The 14,683-nt window shown below is 44.2% G+C and overlaps 1 protein-coding gene across 1 annotated transcript; it reads left to right on the top strand.

The window, feature by feature from the left end:
* Positions 1 to 1,010: 1,010 nt before the first annotated feature.
* On the top strand, positions 1,011 to 14,421 carry rec114 (REC114 meiotic recombination protein). The gene is made up of 5 exons (XM_031569787.2): positions 1,011 to 1,154; positions 5,074 to 5,157; positions 11,756 to 11,929; positions 13,252 to 13,314; positions 14,247 to 14,421. The coding sequence occupies exons 1-5, from the start codon at positions 1,011 to 1,013 to the stop codon at positions 14,409 to 14,411; spliced, it is 630 nt and encodes a 209-aa protein (XP_031425647.1). The 3' UTR covers positions 14,412 to 14,421.
* The last annotated feature ends 262 nt before the right edge of the window (positions 14,422 to 14,683 follow it).

The following is a 14,683-nucleotide window of genomic DNA, read 5'->3' as shown; positions in this document are numbered from 1 at the left end:
GCAAGACAAATCAAGCTGATGTGCTGTCAATTTGTCAACGTCAGTGCAATTAGGCTTCCATCTCCTACAGGTTGTCTTCAAGCTGTCAGGCATAGCCTAATCATGTCCTTGTACTCAGAATTACCGGATTTCGGTGCGGTTTGGGCATAGACTACCCTGGGGCTACACTGAAGATGCTGTCAGAGCTATAGCCTACTTCCTAAACTGGAGGGGCTTCACAAATCAAATTCTTTTTTTTTTGTTCGTTTAGAATCTATCCATTCTAACAATAAAAATAGCCTATATGTACTTTTGCTCAAACAGACTAAATAATACCTAACCTAAGCCTATAATGTACCCTACATTATGTTCTGGGGTTAAGACTGTGCAGCCTAGGGTCAAAGGCATTACAGACTGTGGTACAGGGTGGCGCGTGCTGTGGGGCAAGCGTGCACCTGCATTTATTTACAGTGAGCGCGAGTTGAATCGCTACTCTTCCAGGTCCCTGTGGTCGCACACAAGATGACAGAAAATAATGATGCTCCTCTACGTCCCGCGGAAATGTCTGAAACAACGATTGCCAAGTCTGTGTGGAAACTGAGACGTTATGGACGTCTTTTACCGACAAGCAAGAAAGAATGTAGTAACACTTCTTGGAAGGTGACTGTCAGGGCTAATTACTTCGTTGTAGGTTAGGCTAGTCTATGTACATGCAAATCAGCTAGCTATGGCTAGCTAGGTACTTCGCTAACTAATGAGATAGCAGTTAACGGCAACACATTTTCATAAGTTTCATTTTAGTGCAGTACAAATGAGAAGTGTATGTGATTAATGTAGTTATAACGTGCAGGTCAAACTTTTTAATAACAAGTTGGGCTAGATATATAGCTATCATATAAGGGAAAACAATTATTTGTTTCTTTCTTGTCGGTTAGGGTTAAGCTAAAACTGACAAGTTAACGTGTTAGTCTACTGTAAGCGTTCATGTAATGTTAGTCAGCTAGCGTAGCTGATCCAGTGTCTTGTTAGTGATGGTCTCCTTTCTTGATCAATCGTTCTCTCACCTTGCTGTACCTTCATCACAGGTGTACGACTCCACCAAGAGTGAGGGCCAGATAGATCTAAGCATCTTGGAGTCTGGTCATTTCCTTGTGTCTCAGTCTGAAGAGCTCTTGGTGAGTGTTTGAGTTAGCCTTTTGTTTTTGTTGTGAATCTGCATGAAAATGGTGACAAATCAACTAATTTATGTAAAGTTTTTTGTTCAGTGTTGATAAAGAATACTCTTTCTTTCATTCATTCTTTCTTTGCACTTTTTTTTTGTTTACTTTTGCAAAATGTAGGTGAACTCGTGAGTGGCTGTTGGCCAACTTGATATGCTCTATTATCACAATGTGAGTTTTCAGTTTCTTTGTGAGTGCCTTTTTTTCTTTGAAATAAAAGGGCAATTAATCATGGCGGCTTGCCTTTTATGGGATTGTGTGGGCAACCACACAAGTGGGGCACGTTTTGCATTGTCTGCGTTAAATTATCCATTTACACAGCCAGTGGAGCCACAGTGGGAACGTGTTTTGTCCTTGCAAAGAGATTGGATATTTATTGCTTACACTTGAGAAAAAAGTGGAAGTGTTAGAAGAAGGGAAAAAAAAGCCATGCATTTGTCAGCAGAATATCCCTCCCTATTTCCTCCTGATTCTTTTCTCTGGCCCCCGCCCGGGACCTGGTTTATATGCGTGTATGCCATCTAGAGAAATCGAAGCACACTTGCATACTTATTAGAATGTTTCATCGTGGTGAGATACAGAAAGTGGTGAGGCTTTTTCATCATATAGTCCTTTTTGTGTTTCTGTGTTTATTTTGATGGTATGTCTCCAACTTAGTGACTCAATTTATATATAAGGTTTATATATAAAGGCATAAAATGATGACCGTGGTGTCCATATCTTCAGACATAAGAACGGAGATGACATTATGATGTGTGCGTAGTCATTATGGGGCTGCAGGGCAGCTATGCATTTTACACAATTGTAATCAACTGAACAAAGTGAATATATATATTCTATATATATATATATATATATCTGTATAGATGCTATTTATGTATATAATTTGTGCTTGCAGTGTGCAGCTTGCAGTGGTCATCTTTTAATTTATAATGAAAGTCAGTTACATCATATCATTATAAAATGTTCACTTTTCTTTTTAAGCCCCAGTAATGTGGTCCAAGGATGCGTAAACTTTTCATTGTCTTTTCAATAGCTAGTGGTTCTACAATAGAAACCTGTCCACCAAACAGAACCCCAATGTAAAGCTGGTGTCTGAATAACCCTCACAAAAGTTTTATCTTGTATGGGTGATTCTTTAAAAAAAAAAAAGGGACCTTAGATTGCACCATTTTTTGCAACGGTGTACTCTGGCTCATATTGGCTTCCCCAGCAGCCCACCTGAATCAGTCTCTCTCTCGCACACACACACACACACACACATCACACACGCGGCCAAATGCACTTCATAGAGACGGCAGAGCTGTGCTGTTGATTGGCTTAATGGTCTCGGCTGAATGTGTAACTCATATATGGCTTGGGAGAAGAGCAGCTTTTAGACCTTATCCTCTGACCTTGGAGTGGATGGGAAAGGGACGATCTCCACTCCTACCTCCCCAAACCCCCGGGCAAGCACCTCAGAAAAAGACACAATCAGCCTGCACATCCAGCTACACAATCAGCCTGCACATCCAGCTACACAATCAGCCTGCACATCCAGCTACAGCTGTCTGTTCCACTTATCATGGAGAAGTTTCTTGCTAGATTTGAGCTGGACTGACTACTGTCCCCCCCCCCCCCCCTGTCTGTAGGAGTGCCCCCTGTCCCCCCCCCCCTGCTCTCTCTGTCTGTAGGAGTGCCCCCCCCCCCCCCTGCTCTCTCTGTCTGTAGGAGTGCCCCCCCCCCCCCCCTGTCTGTAGGAGTGCACCCCCCCCCCCCCCCCTGTCTGTAGGAGTGCCCCCCTGTCCCCCCCCCCCTGCTCTCTCTGTCTGTAGGAGTGCCCCCCCCCCCCCCCTGTCTGTAGGAGTGCACCCCTGTCCCCGTCCCCGTCCCCCCCCCACTCTCTGTCTGAGTGCACCCCTGTACACCCCGCTCTCTCTGTCTTCTAAGTGGTTAATGCAGCTGGAATCATTTTGAAATATTAGGTGCTGACAAAACAGGCCAGTGTAATTCCAGAGATTACCCAGGATGTTATACGTATTTATTTTCATTTTCAGAATGTACACTCTTCCTCACCACAGTTAGAATCATTATCATCATAACCTGATGATTGTTGTTATTATTATTATTGTTATTGCTATTATTATTATTATTGTTGTTGCTTACCACAGTTAGAATCATTATCATCATAACCCAATTTTTATAATAATTATTGTTCTGGTTGTGTATTGTTAGTTTTTTTATTCTTTATTTACTTTCCGTCATTATACTCAGGCTACTTCATCTCAGGCGCAGGAAAAGTGCACTGACTCAAATGTAATCTGCACATCGCTCTCCTCCAGAAAGAAGGGAGCATACGGCTGACAGCTCTCCCCTGTAAATCCCAACCATCAACCTGGCCGCCTCTCTCCGTAGAGAGAGGTTTGTGTGTGTGTGTGTGTGTGTGTGTGTGTGTGTGTGTGTGTGTGTGTGTGTGTGTGTGTGTGTGTGTGGAGACTTTTTTTTTCTTCCTCAAAAATAGGAATTTCTTCCTTAAGCGAGGGGGAGAGAGGATGGACACAGTAATATCGGGCTAGCCTGTGATGTGTGTGTGAGGGAAGTAGCCGAGTGTGCGGTCCAGATTAGAGATGACTCAGTGTCTGTGTGTGTGTGTGTGTGTGTGTGGTGTGTGTGTGTTGTGTTTGTGTGTCAGTGTAGAGCAGGAGTGTATTTGGAGAAAAAAGCAGGGGGTTGCTGGATTAGTAAAACATCTTTACTCACACAGCAGCAAACCAGTATGTGGACGAAGAGGGGGGAAAAAAAGGCATCCTGGTCCCAATGTGATATTTTGCTTTTGCAAGAGAATACTGTTAATCTGATCCTCTCAGCAACTCTCTGTGGTGAAGGAAAACCATAATCTGTTTTAAATCTTGAAGTTTGCTGATGAAATGCGCTGTTTTATGTAACAGAGCTGATGCACAGATTGCTCACGAGCTTCGGTTTAGGGGGCGACGCAGAGCTGGGCTTGTGTTGTCGATATCCCACGACTGCCACAGCGGTCGGCTAGCTGAGGCATGAGCAGTAATTTTAAGCCTCCTTGTGATCGCAGTATGTTCAGATAGAATACAAGAATGAGCTGGGCTTCAGTTAGGACATGGCCTAAATGGAGAGAGGAAGCGAGGCTTAGCAGAAGATCTTTTTTAGTGCCCAGTGCCCTGAATCATGTAAGGTAATAGACAATCCCCTTTCCACTTGCCCTGTTTTTTCGTGGTGAGACAGGGCAAAAATACATTTAGTATGTTTCAGAGAAAAAAACACGCGCCCCATTCCTCTGTAGATAAGAGGATTTTGTAAAAAAAAAATGTTTGGCTCTTGAGCATCAGTTTTGGGAAAAGCTGATTGTCTGTGTTTTACTCTCGGTGGCAGAGAGATAAACTAATGCCTCTTCTTCCACCGTCTGAGTGCCCGAAACACTCAGAGAATTTTTTCGGAGTGTCTGTATTTTATGAGACGGTAGTGCCCTCTACTGGTGTAGGCTGGAGCCGCAAGGTCCACTCGCAGGTCAAACTCATCCGGATGCAGAAAGGAATGCAGTTTGCTGAAGGGAATTGAGCTTTTCTTTTTCAAAGTAAAACGTTAGACATACCTTTTGAAATGATGACATTTATTGTATCTTTGAGCTGCCACCGCTTGTTGCATGTGGAAAAAACGTTTGGTGTGGAACCAATGAAAAAATATTTGTTTTGTTTAGTTTTTTTTCATAAGAGAAAATCAAATCTTAACCTTAATGTCATTGTATCCTGCCTATGGAGCCGTTGGATGAAACTCATATATATATCCATGTCATATTATTGTTTGTGTCCTGTGTACAGTCTGTTGTTATTTTATTGATGTGTGGTTCCTGTGTGTTGTACAGGAAGGGTTCTCCCTGATAAATGCTGCTGGCTTCATGAAAGTGCAGAAGAAGGGAGACGTTCTGCTCTTTCAAGCGACCGTGAAGGTGAGTGTCAATGTGGTCATTTAGCGTCTTTAAGTTTAGGCCCATGTCAGCTTGATGTTCTGTACCTTTAATGTTATCATATCAGAAATGACTGTGTGATTCCTACCCATAGCCTGCACACGGAACGTTTCAAAACACAGTCCTGAACACGCTGAGGTGTGGAGATTCACAAGGGAAACTTGTCTTCTTTTCAACCTTGGCCCTCGATTTTCCCATTTTTTGGGGTCCAAATTTTTACTGGGGACAAAGAAACGATCTAAATCGGTCTTATGTCGACTATCGGTGCAATGAACGCTATAATTGGCAACCAAAAAATCGGCTATTCAACCTGTGTCTGTTTACCTCAATAACTAAACTGTAGAAGATGTTTCTACAGAAACTGTTTTATGCAGTATATACAGTTCTGTCTCTGTAGAGATCCTTCCCATGTTGTCAGACATCTTAAGCCTGTCAGTGGCGAAACAAGCTGTTTACTTTGACGCAGATGCTTGCCCCATGGGATTACACTGTATAGCCTTTCTGCGGTTGCCGCCTATAGGGCTGTAACTCAATACTGGACCGATTCTATTATTTTTGTCCCTGGTTTGGACCTATAAAGATGGGAAAATTCTGCCCAGGTTAAAAAATCCTGAAGCTTCCAAGCCAAACACAGCACGCTTTTTAACCACCTTGATAGTGAGGAAACCAGTATGAGCCAGGACACACAGCAAGAATAGATGTAAGGCCATCTGAGGGCCATCTGAGGACTGCTTTTACTGCCAAAGAGTGACCTTTACAAGGTCAAATTAGGTAGATGAACTGATGTATTTTGGCGATACTCTGTGACATTCTTACATTTCCACGGTGACTAGCTTGGGCAGTTAATGGGGACAGCAGGTGTGTTTATCCCTCCTTCACCCGACCACGTGTCATCAACATGAATCTGAAGATGGTATAGAAGCCTATGAAAGCATACTTTAAAAAAAACGTAACGAATTAAGTCAAATCATGCATAATGATACGTGTTCCCTAAGGGTCCAGTTGGTTTTCACATCTGTGGACATACTCAGGTATGAAAGATCATTTACAGGGCACAAAGAACCTCCAAGGATTCCTTGTGCTTCTTAAAGAACGTTTGAAGAACGTTTTTTCTTTTTATTCTCTCTTCTCTCCATGTCTATTTACACACCAAGACAATGAATGGGAAAGTAGGTCAGTGAAGTGATGCGTGCATGTTTGTGATCCTACAGGAGATGCTGTTAGTAGCCAGCACGCCTCGCCATTGTTATTCCACACCAGCGCTGCCTCTGCATCCTCTTGTAGTTGTCACACCATGACCTCCAAAGCAAGCCTCAAAGGCAGAAGTTTGTAGCTGGTGGTGGAAAAAAAATGCTAATTACGCTTCATCCAGCTGCATCCGTATGCAAATCGCAAGGATATCCCTGTCCATGAATACTAATTGTTCACTAAAAATGTCCAAATCTTCAGCAAAGGAAATAAATAAATAACAAAGCGAAAAGCAACGGACACATGCTTTGATATCAGCAGGCTTTGTTGACGGTGGGCAAGCCTGCTTTGTATTCCCCATGAAAACGATAATAAGACGAGCTGAACCCCCTCAGAATCGCTCTCTTTTGTAGGGTTTTTCCCAGCCCAGTCCTTGCCAGACTCCAGAGGAAGATGGATGTCTGGAAATGACTAATGTGGTAATCCACACGGGCGGAGTGGTAATCTCCCCCTGTAATTGGTTAAGTGACAGCTGCAGAGCACTCTGGGTATATTTGCCATACTCCGATAAGGCTGTGACATGGGTGTGCGTGGTGTTGGAGGAGGCGGTGGCGTGGGTGGCAGTGCCAGGACAGCGGTTTAATTGGCAATTAAGTGGATCTGAGTTAGGACGCGCATGCCAAACAGTCTTGGCACACGGTGCCCTGACGCTGAGAGCAAATATTACTGTCTGTCTTCCCTATCTCTCTATCTCCCCGTCTCTCTCTTTATCTTGCTCTCTCTCTCTCTCTCTCCCTCTCTCTCTCTCTTTATCTTGCTCTCTCGCTTTCTATTTCTGTCTTTCCTCTCTCTCTCTCCCTCTCTCTCTCTCTCTCTCTCTCTCTCTCTCTCTCCATCTGTCTGTCTCTCTCTCTCCCCCTCCCTCTCTATCGTTGCCCTCGCCCAGTGGTCTGTTTGCTGTGTGTGTGGCAGTAAGTGTAAGCGATGTGTGGGTTAAATGAGTGTCAAGTGCTACTTGGGTGATGTGAAACACACACACACACACACACACACACACACACACACACACACACACACACACACACACTACTTGGGTGATGTGAAACCGGCGAATGCAAATTGCCGTGTATAGAGCAGGCTTACTCAATTTAGTGTCAGTATACAAATCAGACATAAGTGTTTTTGCCTGCACACTAACTTAGTGCTAATACACTCTATTTTAGTCTCTCTCTCTCTCTCTCTCTCTCTCTCTCTCTCTGTGTATCTCTATCTATCTATTTATCTCTGTGTGTGTGTGAGTGTGAGGGAGGAAGTGAATGAGAGAGGATGACTTGGTGTCAGAGAGTGGGGTATGTGTGTGTGTGTGTGTGTGTGTGTGTGTGTGTGTGTGTGTGTGTGTGTGTGTGTGTGTGTGTGTGTGTGTGTGTGTGTGTGTGTGTGTGTGTGTGTGTGTGTATGTGTGTGTGTTTGTGTGTGTATATGTGTGAGTGCGTAAGAGAAACAGAGAGATAGCGCACGCGAGAGTGCGAGTGAAACCACCCACGCCAAACTCATCGACCTAAATTAATTATACGGGGCCAGCGCCAGTCAAGAGCACATTACTGCTGCCTGTGTGTGTGTGTTGTGTGTGTGTGCTTGTGTGTGTGTGTGTGTGTGTGTGTGTGTGTGTGTGTGTGTGTGTGTGTGTGTGTGTGTGTGTGTGTGTGTGTGTGTGTGTGTGCGTGTGTGTGTGTGCCCGTGTGTGTGTGCCCGTGTGTGTGTTCTTGTGTGTGTGTGTGTGTGTGTGTGTGTGTGTGTGTGTGTGTGTGTGTGTGTGTGTGTGTGTGTGCATGTACATGAGTGTTCCCACGTTCAACTCTGATTTAATCGTAGGCAGCTGGGTGTGAGGGAGGTATCACAACATCCACTCCGGGTCACGCAGTCACTCCTTGGCTAATACTAAACCACAACATTGGGCTATATTTGACCACGCAGTCACTACGTACTGTTTGGACCACCAAACCTTCGCCCTACAGTGAGTGTGTGGGCAGTTAAAGGGCACTGCAGGACTGGAGGGTGTTGTACAGGGGTGTATGAAAATATCAATATACTGTACTTGAGCAGGAAGTGCGTTTCTAGCTATTGGAAAATTCAGGGGCCTAACAACGCCACTACACTTGAGAATCGCAATATTTTATAGTATCAGGACGTAACTCATGTTTATCTTTAGTATGGAAGGATCGACCGGGTCATTTGACCTTGCTTCTGGACCCACCTCTCAATTTGCTATTCACAAAACAGCACTAAGCACCTTTTACATGCTAGATGCTACATGGTGGATGCTACATGTTTACAGCAAAACAGCAGTAGGGAGTTTTCCCGTATGGTAAAAAGCATGTAGTATATACAATAACAGTGTTTAGCCCTTTTATATACAGTATCATAGAAAAAAGATGTGTTTTATAGTTAGTGTTTGTGTCGAATTTTCTATATTTCTGCATAAATATGACCTAAAGGTCATTTATTTATAGAGGACGATGATCCAATAATAATAATATATATGAGACCAAAATAGAAGTTTTTGGTTTAAAGTGGCATTATGTAGGAATTGCTAATCGCTAACGAGATGCTAGCGGCTAAACCTAGCAAAACCTCTTGAAATTTGCTTACTTTGACACTATGACAAACTAGTGAGTCAACAACTTTCCTAGAACAGTCAAACATCAAGCAAGTGAAACAAAGCAAGACGGCAAATAAGCTACTTACTAGTTCGGCCGACAGTAGTAACCGGGCGGCTTGAGGCAAACCTACATAACGCAGTAATATGCCTACGGACCCTGGTATGGCAATGTCACAGAGGCGATTCTCCATATTAAACGTTATTGTAGCGCCACTATTTGTTTTAAGCTGTTATTTTAAGGTAAAACTGCTTATCATAACCCTAACCCTGAAGTACAATTCCTACATAATGCCACTTTAAATAAGAAGAGATATGTTTGGAGAAAAAAACTGCATTCCAGCATAAAAACCATCAGTGAAACATGGTGCATGAACTTTACATACATACATGAACTTTGCATACATATACACGTACATACTACACACAGATATGCATCCACTCCCCCCACCCCCCATCCCACGCCTTCGCCTCGTCTGCTTCGTACCCCCCAGTATGACAGGACAGGGTCTGTGACTGGTGCCTCAACGGGCTGCTGGGCCAGCTGGCTGCTTGTCTGTGCTGGCTTACCTTCTTCCCCCCACTGGCTGGGCTTAGATCACCCAGTCTTTGGCTTACCTCCACCCCCCCCCTCCCCATTGCAAGTCATGTTTAAAATGTATGTGCTTATGTGCTGAAGTGTTTTTTTATGCTCCCACACTGTACTCCTCTAGGAGCATAGTCTGGGGGTTGTCTTTTTTCTCTCCTCTCTCCCCTCATGTTATGCTGTAATCTTTCATCCTCTCTTTGCATTTCGTTGTACTCTGTGCAATGACAATAAATTCATCCATCCATCCATCCATCCATCCATCCATCCATCATGGTTTGGGCCTGTTTGGGTGTGCCATCGTTGATGGAAACAACGAATTCTGAATTATACCAAAGAGATCTAAAGGAAAATGTTTGGATATCTGTCCGTGAACTGAATCTCAAGAGAACGTCGGTCATGCAGCAAGACAACGACCCTAAGCACACATTCTACCAAAGAATGGTTAAAGAAGAATAAAGTGTGTTGTTGTTTTGGAATGGCCAAGGGAAAGTCCTGACCTTAATCCAATGGAGATGTTGTGGAAGGACCTGAAGCGAACAGTTCATGTGAGGAAACCCACCAATATCCCAGAGCTGAATCTGTTCTGTACAGAGAAATGGGCTCAACTTGAGCGAAGCCGAAACGTTTGGTTGCGGTTATCTCTATACAAGGAGGTCACAGCAGAGACTCAAGGCAAAGGTCCACACACAGATATGTCATACTGGACCATTTCCCTCAATAAATAAATGACCAAGGATGATATTTTTGTCTCATTTGTTTGAGGATGATACAAAAAATTGTTACCCACGAATGCATACCTCATAACCATAAAAACCTTCATACTGTGGCTTTCATATTTGCTTAAATGCTGTGAGTATTAGCCAGCCCTCTCTGTCAGCACGTTTACACAAGTGCTAAATCACAGCAAAACATCAGAAAAAAAGGTGTTCGTCCACTTGGCACCAGTTGTTATGTACTATTGTATGTTTGAGCAGCTGAAAAACTATACAATCATAATCCCAATCATAACTAAGTCAGTTTAGATCATGGTCCTTTTGGGGCGATATGCTTGTTGCTGAATGTTTGGTATGCTGTCTATATATGCCCCCATCAGCCTGTGGTGTGTAGTCTATATAGAAACATAGATATATGTTTTATATGCCCCATATTGTAGCGGCTTGTTTGGTGTGTGATGTGATGTGTGGTGTGTATATGCCCCATATCTATGTGTGATGTGATGTGTGTGTATGCCCCATATCTATGTGTGGTGTGATGTGGTGTGGTGTGTATGCTTTGATAGGTGTGGTGTGATGTGATGGATGTGTATGCCCCATATCTATGTGTGATGTGATGTGTGTGTGTATGCCCCATATTCAATTAAATTCCATTCAATTCAATTCAATTTTATTTATACAGCGCCATAACAATACAATTGTCTCTAGGCGCTTTCTATGTGTGATGTGATGTGTGTACCGTAATTTCCGGACTATTGAGCGCACCTGAATATAAGCCTCACCCACTGCATTTTTTAAATATAATTATTTTTAACATAAATAAGCCGCACATGTCTATAAGCCGCAGGTGCCTACCGGTACATTGAAACAAATGAACTTTACACAGGCTAAAATGAATATCAAAAGTAATACAATAGTGATGCATATTATTAGTTTAGCCAGTTACGATAAGTGCACTGTTGCTTTAAGAGAGCACAGTTGCAAGAGTCAATCAGAAGCTAGAATTTAGATTGAAGACATTGAGATAGAAGAAAGACGCTAAGTTTGAAACCAATGAGCTAAAGAACTTGAAAAGACTGGATTTGTATTGTTGTAAACTGTTTTGAGTTGTGTTCTGTCTACGCCGGTAGACTGTGGTTATTTTGACATTAGTTAAGTTATTGAGATACTGAGAAATCGCGTGGAGCTAAGCATCCATGCGGCTGCATCCATGCTAGCATCCTAGCTCCACAAAGCCACCGTAAACACAAAGCCACCGTATACAGTCACAGGTATCATAATCCATAAATTAGCCGCGTCGTTGTTTAAGCCGCGAGGTTCAAAGCGTGGGAAAAAAGTAGCGGCTTATAGTCCGGAAATTACGGTATATATTTTGACGTCTTGTTTGGTGTGTGGTCTCTTTATGGTTTTGGGGTCTCTGTTGCTGTGATGTAGGGAGAGAGTCGTATCTTCAGGCTGCAGTTTGACGGGGCCAGCAGACCGGAGGCCCTAGAGCGGTGTGAGAGGGCGGTGATACGGCTGCAGGACTTCCTGCCGGTGGGCAGCCAGGAGAAGCCAGCGCCCCCTACAGGCAGCAGTAGCACACAGCTCCCCCTACAGGCCGAGCAGGTGCTGTACCCGCTCGCTCACTCATACTGCCTTACCTACAGTTAGGCAAGAGGTGGACAGTCTTATACACAAGAGGCCATACAGGCTCAGTATTTTAATCACAATAAAACCTGCTTCACATCTTATTACACTAATTTCACATTAATTACCACCAAACTTGCTGCACTTCTTATTACACTCCTTTCACATTAAACCTGCTGCACTTCTTATAACACTCCTTTGACATTAAGTTGGCAGTTGGTCAACTTGTCATGTAAGGTCTCGGTTAGGTTTAGACAAAAACAAAAACAAACACCTGCTGATAAGGTTGCTTATAGGTGTGCAGTCCACAGTTTACACCAGGGGACAAGCAGAAAGACTTCACACAGTCCAGGTGTGAACGAGAATGACCACTCTCTAATGACAATGCTGTGGTTCTGAGTGTGTGTGTGTGTGTGTGTGTGTGTGTGTGTGTGTGTGTGTGTGTGTGTGTGTGTGTGTGTGTGTGTGTGTGTGTGTGTGTGTGTGTGTGTGTGTGTGTGTGTGTGTGTGTGTGAATGAATGTGAGTGAGTGAACGAGCAAGCGAGCGAGAGAGAGTAAGCATGTGATGCAAGTTAAGTGTTCTGCCACTAGATGGCAATGTTTGCTCACAGGCAGATTACAAAGGAGGCAAAGCTCCTTATAGCCCCCCTCTGAAGACAGGTTTGAGAGACTTCCTCTTCTCCATTGAGTATAAAGCAGCAGTGAGATGACAGAATTGTTTATTATGCTGCCCCCTCAAAAGCGATGTCATCAGGCTTCAGAAGTGCAGGATGCAGACCTTCAGGTCTCAGAGTGCAGACCTTCAGGTCTCAGGATGCAAGGAGAAGCCGCTGGGAGCATCAAAGGGCTCAGAGTAGTTCAGAGCTTTCAATTAATAATGAGGATATTGACCGATGGATAACTGTGTGTGTTTGTGTGTGTGTGTGTGTGTGTGTGTGTGTGTGTGTGTGTGTGTGTGTGTGTGTGTCAGAGAGAGAGAGAAAGAGAGACAGACAGAGAGTCAGAGAAAATGGGAAGGAAAGAGATTGAACCCTGTGTATCTGTGCATCTAATGTTTATGTATGTATTGTGTAAGACCATGCTCATATCTCTGTTAGTTTCTTGCTACAAGATGTTGTGTATATTTTGATCTATTGCTGTATGCGTGTGTGTGTGTGTGTGTGTGTGTGGTGTGTGTGTGTGTGTGTGTGTGTGTGTGTGTGTGTGTGTGTGTGTGTGTGCGCTTGTAATGATATGCATGGATGCAGGCCAGGTGTATACTGTATGTCGTGTAAAACCTGTCCTGTGTTGTGATTCACAGTCATGTCCAGCAGACTCCGCTGCAGAAGTCCAGGGGTCTCTCTCCCTCAAGCGTCTCTCTCAGGTAACGTCTCTCTCAGGTAACCTTGGTAACAGTAACGTCTCTCTCAGGTAACCTTCAGTGTTCCGCTTCACATCCCTCATCCTTATGGTGCATTTCAGCTGAACTCAGAAGTCGGAAATTCCCAGTTCCAAGTCCAGAAACTTAAACAACCTCACCAACCCCGACTTCAGAATCCAAGATGGCTGCTGTCCCCACGCATCAACTTTATTAGCACCTCTCTCTTATTTGTGTCTCATTAAATCAGTCACCCACACAGTCCAGTTCAACTTCTATCTGTGGACATGTTGCTACGGTGTTTGTGTGCGCAAAATGCCGCGTAATGAGTTGTAATCAACTGCTATTGCTAACATCAATTGCTAACTGGAATGCGGTCAGCTAAGGTGTGATGTCATTCCCAGCGCCGAGTTCCGACCTCTGAGGTAAATGGAACGCACCATTAGTCCTGACACAAGCTTTCTACTCTTCATCCCTGGAAATCCATTTACTAGGCCTTTAACCCTGTGATGTTTACCAGGCCTTTTAACCCTCTGATGTTTACCAGGCCTTTAACCCTGTGATGTTTACCAGGCCTTTAACCCTGTGATGTTTACCAGGCCTTTAACCCTCTGATGTTTACCAGGCCTTTAACCCTGTGATGTTTACCAGGCCTTTAACCCTGTGATGTTTACCAGGCCTTTAACCCTGTGATGTGCTTTACTGCCTACCTCTTCTGTGATACAAATTCAGCTTTAATTTGTGTTTCATGGGCAACAAAAATGCAGTCCTCTGGTTAACATGGTTATAGAATGACAGAATTCTGTCTGTCTTGAGTGAATATGTGTGTGTGTTGGAGTGAGTGTGTGGTTGTGTGTGTGTGTGCACGCCTGTGTTTGTGTCTGCATATGTTGTATAACATAATCAAGTCCCCCCCCCTTCACCCTCTTCCCCCCCAGCACTTCCTGGGTGAGGGTCGTCTCTCTCTTCCGCTGGTGTACCGAGACTGCGGCCCTCTGGCCCCCGCCGACCTGGAGCTGCTCAGGCTGTGTCTGATGGACCCTGCCTTCCCTGCCTACGTGGAGGAGGTGGAGGGAGAGCTGAGGAAGCTGTGTCAGGAGTGAGGCAGTCGTGTGTGTGTGTGTGTGTGTGTGTGTGTGTGGGGGGGGGTGTTGGCTAGGTGGGTGGTTTGGGTTGTGTGCGTGTAGGTTTGCTTGTGTGTGTGTAAGCTAAGGGGTTTGTGTGTGTGTGTGTGTGTGTGTGTGTGTGTGTGTGTGTGTGTGTGTGAGTGTGATAACGTGTCACAGATGAAGTGGAGAGGAACTTCAGGAATCTGGGCCAGGCGTGACATTGATGTGTGTGTGTGTGTGTGTGTGTGTGTGTGTGTGTGTGTGCC

This window comes from Clupea harengus, chromosome 6, assembly GCF_900700415.2.
Source record: "Clupea harengus chromosome 6, Ch_v2.0.2, whole genome shotgun sequence".
In the NCBI taxonomy this organism is placed as follows: Eukaryota; Metazoa; Chordata; class Actinopteri; order Clupeiformes; family Clupeidae; genus Clupea; species Clupea harengus.
This window is presented reverse-complemented; position numbering and strand designations above follow the sequence as displayed.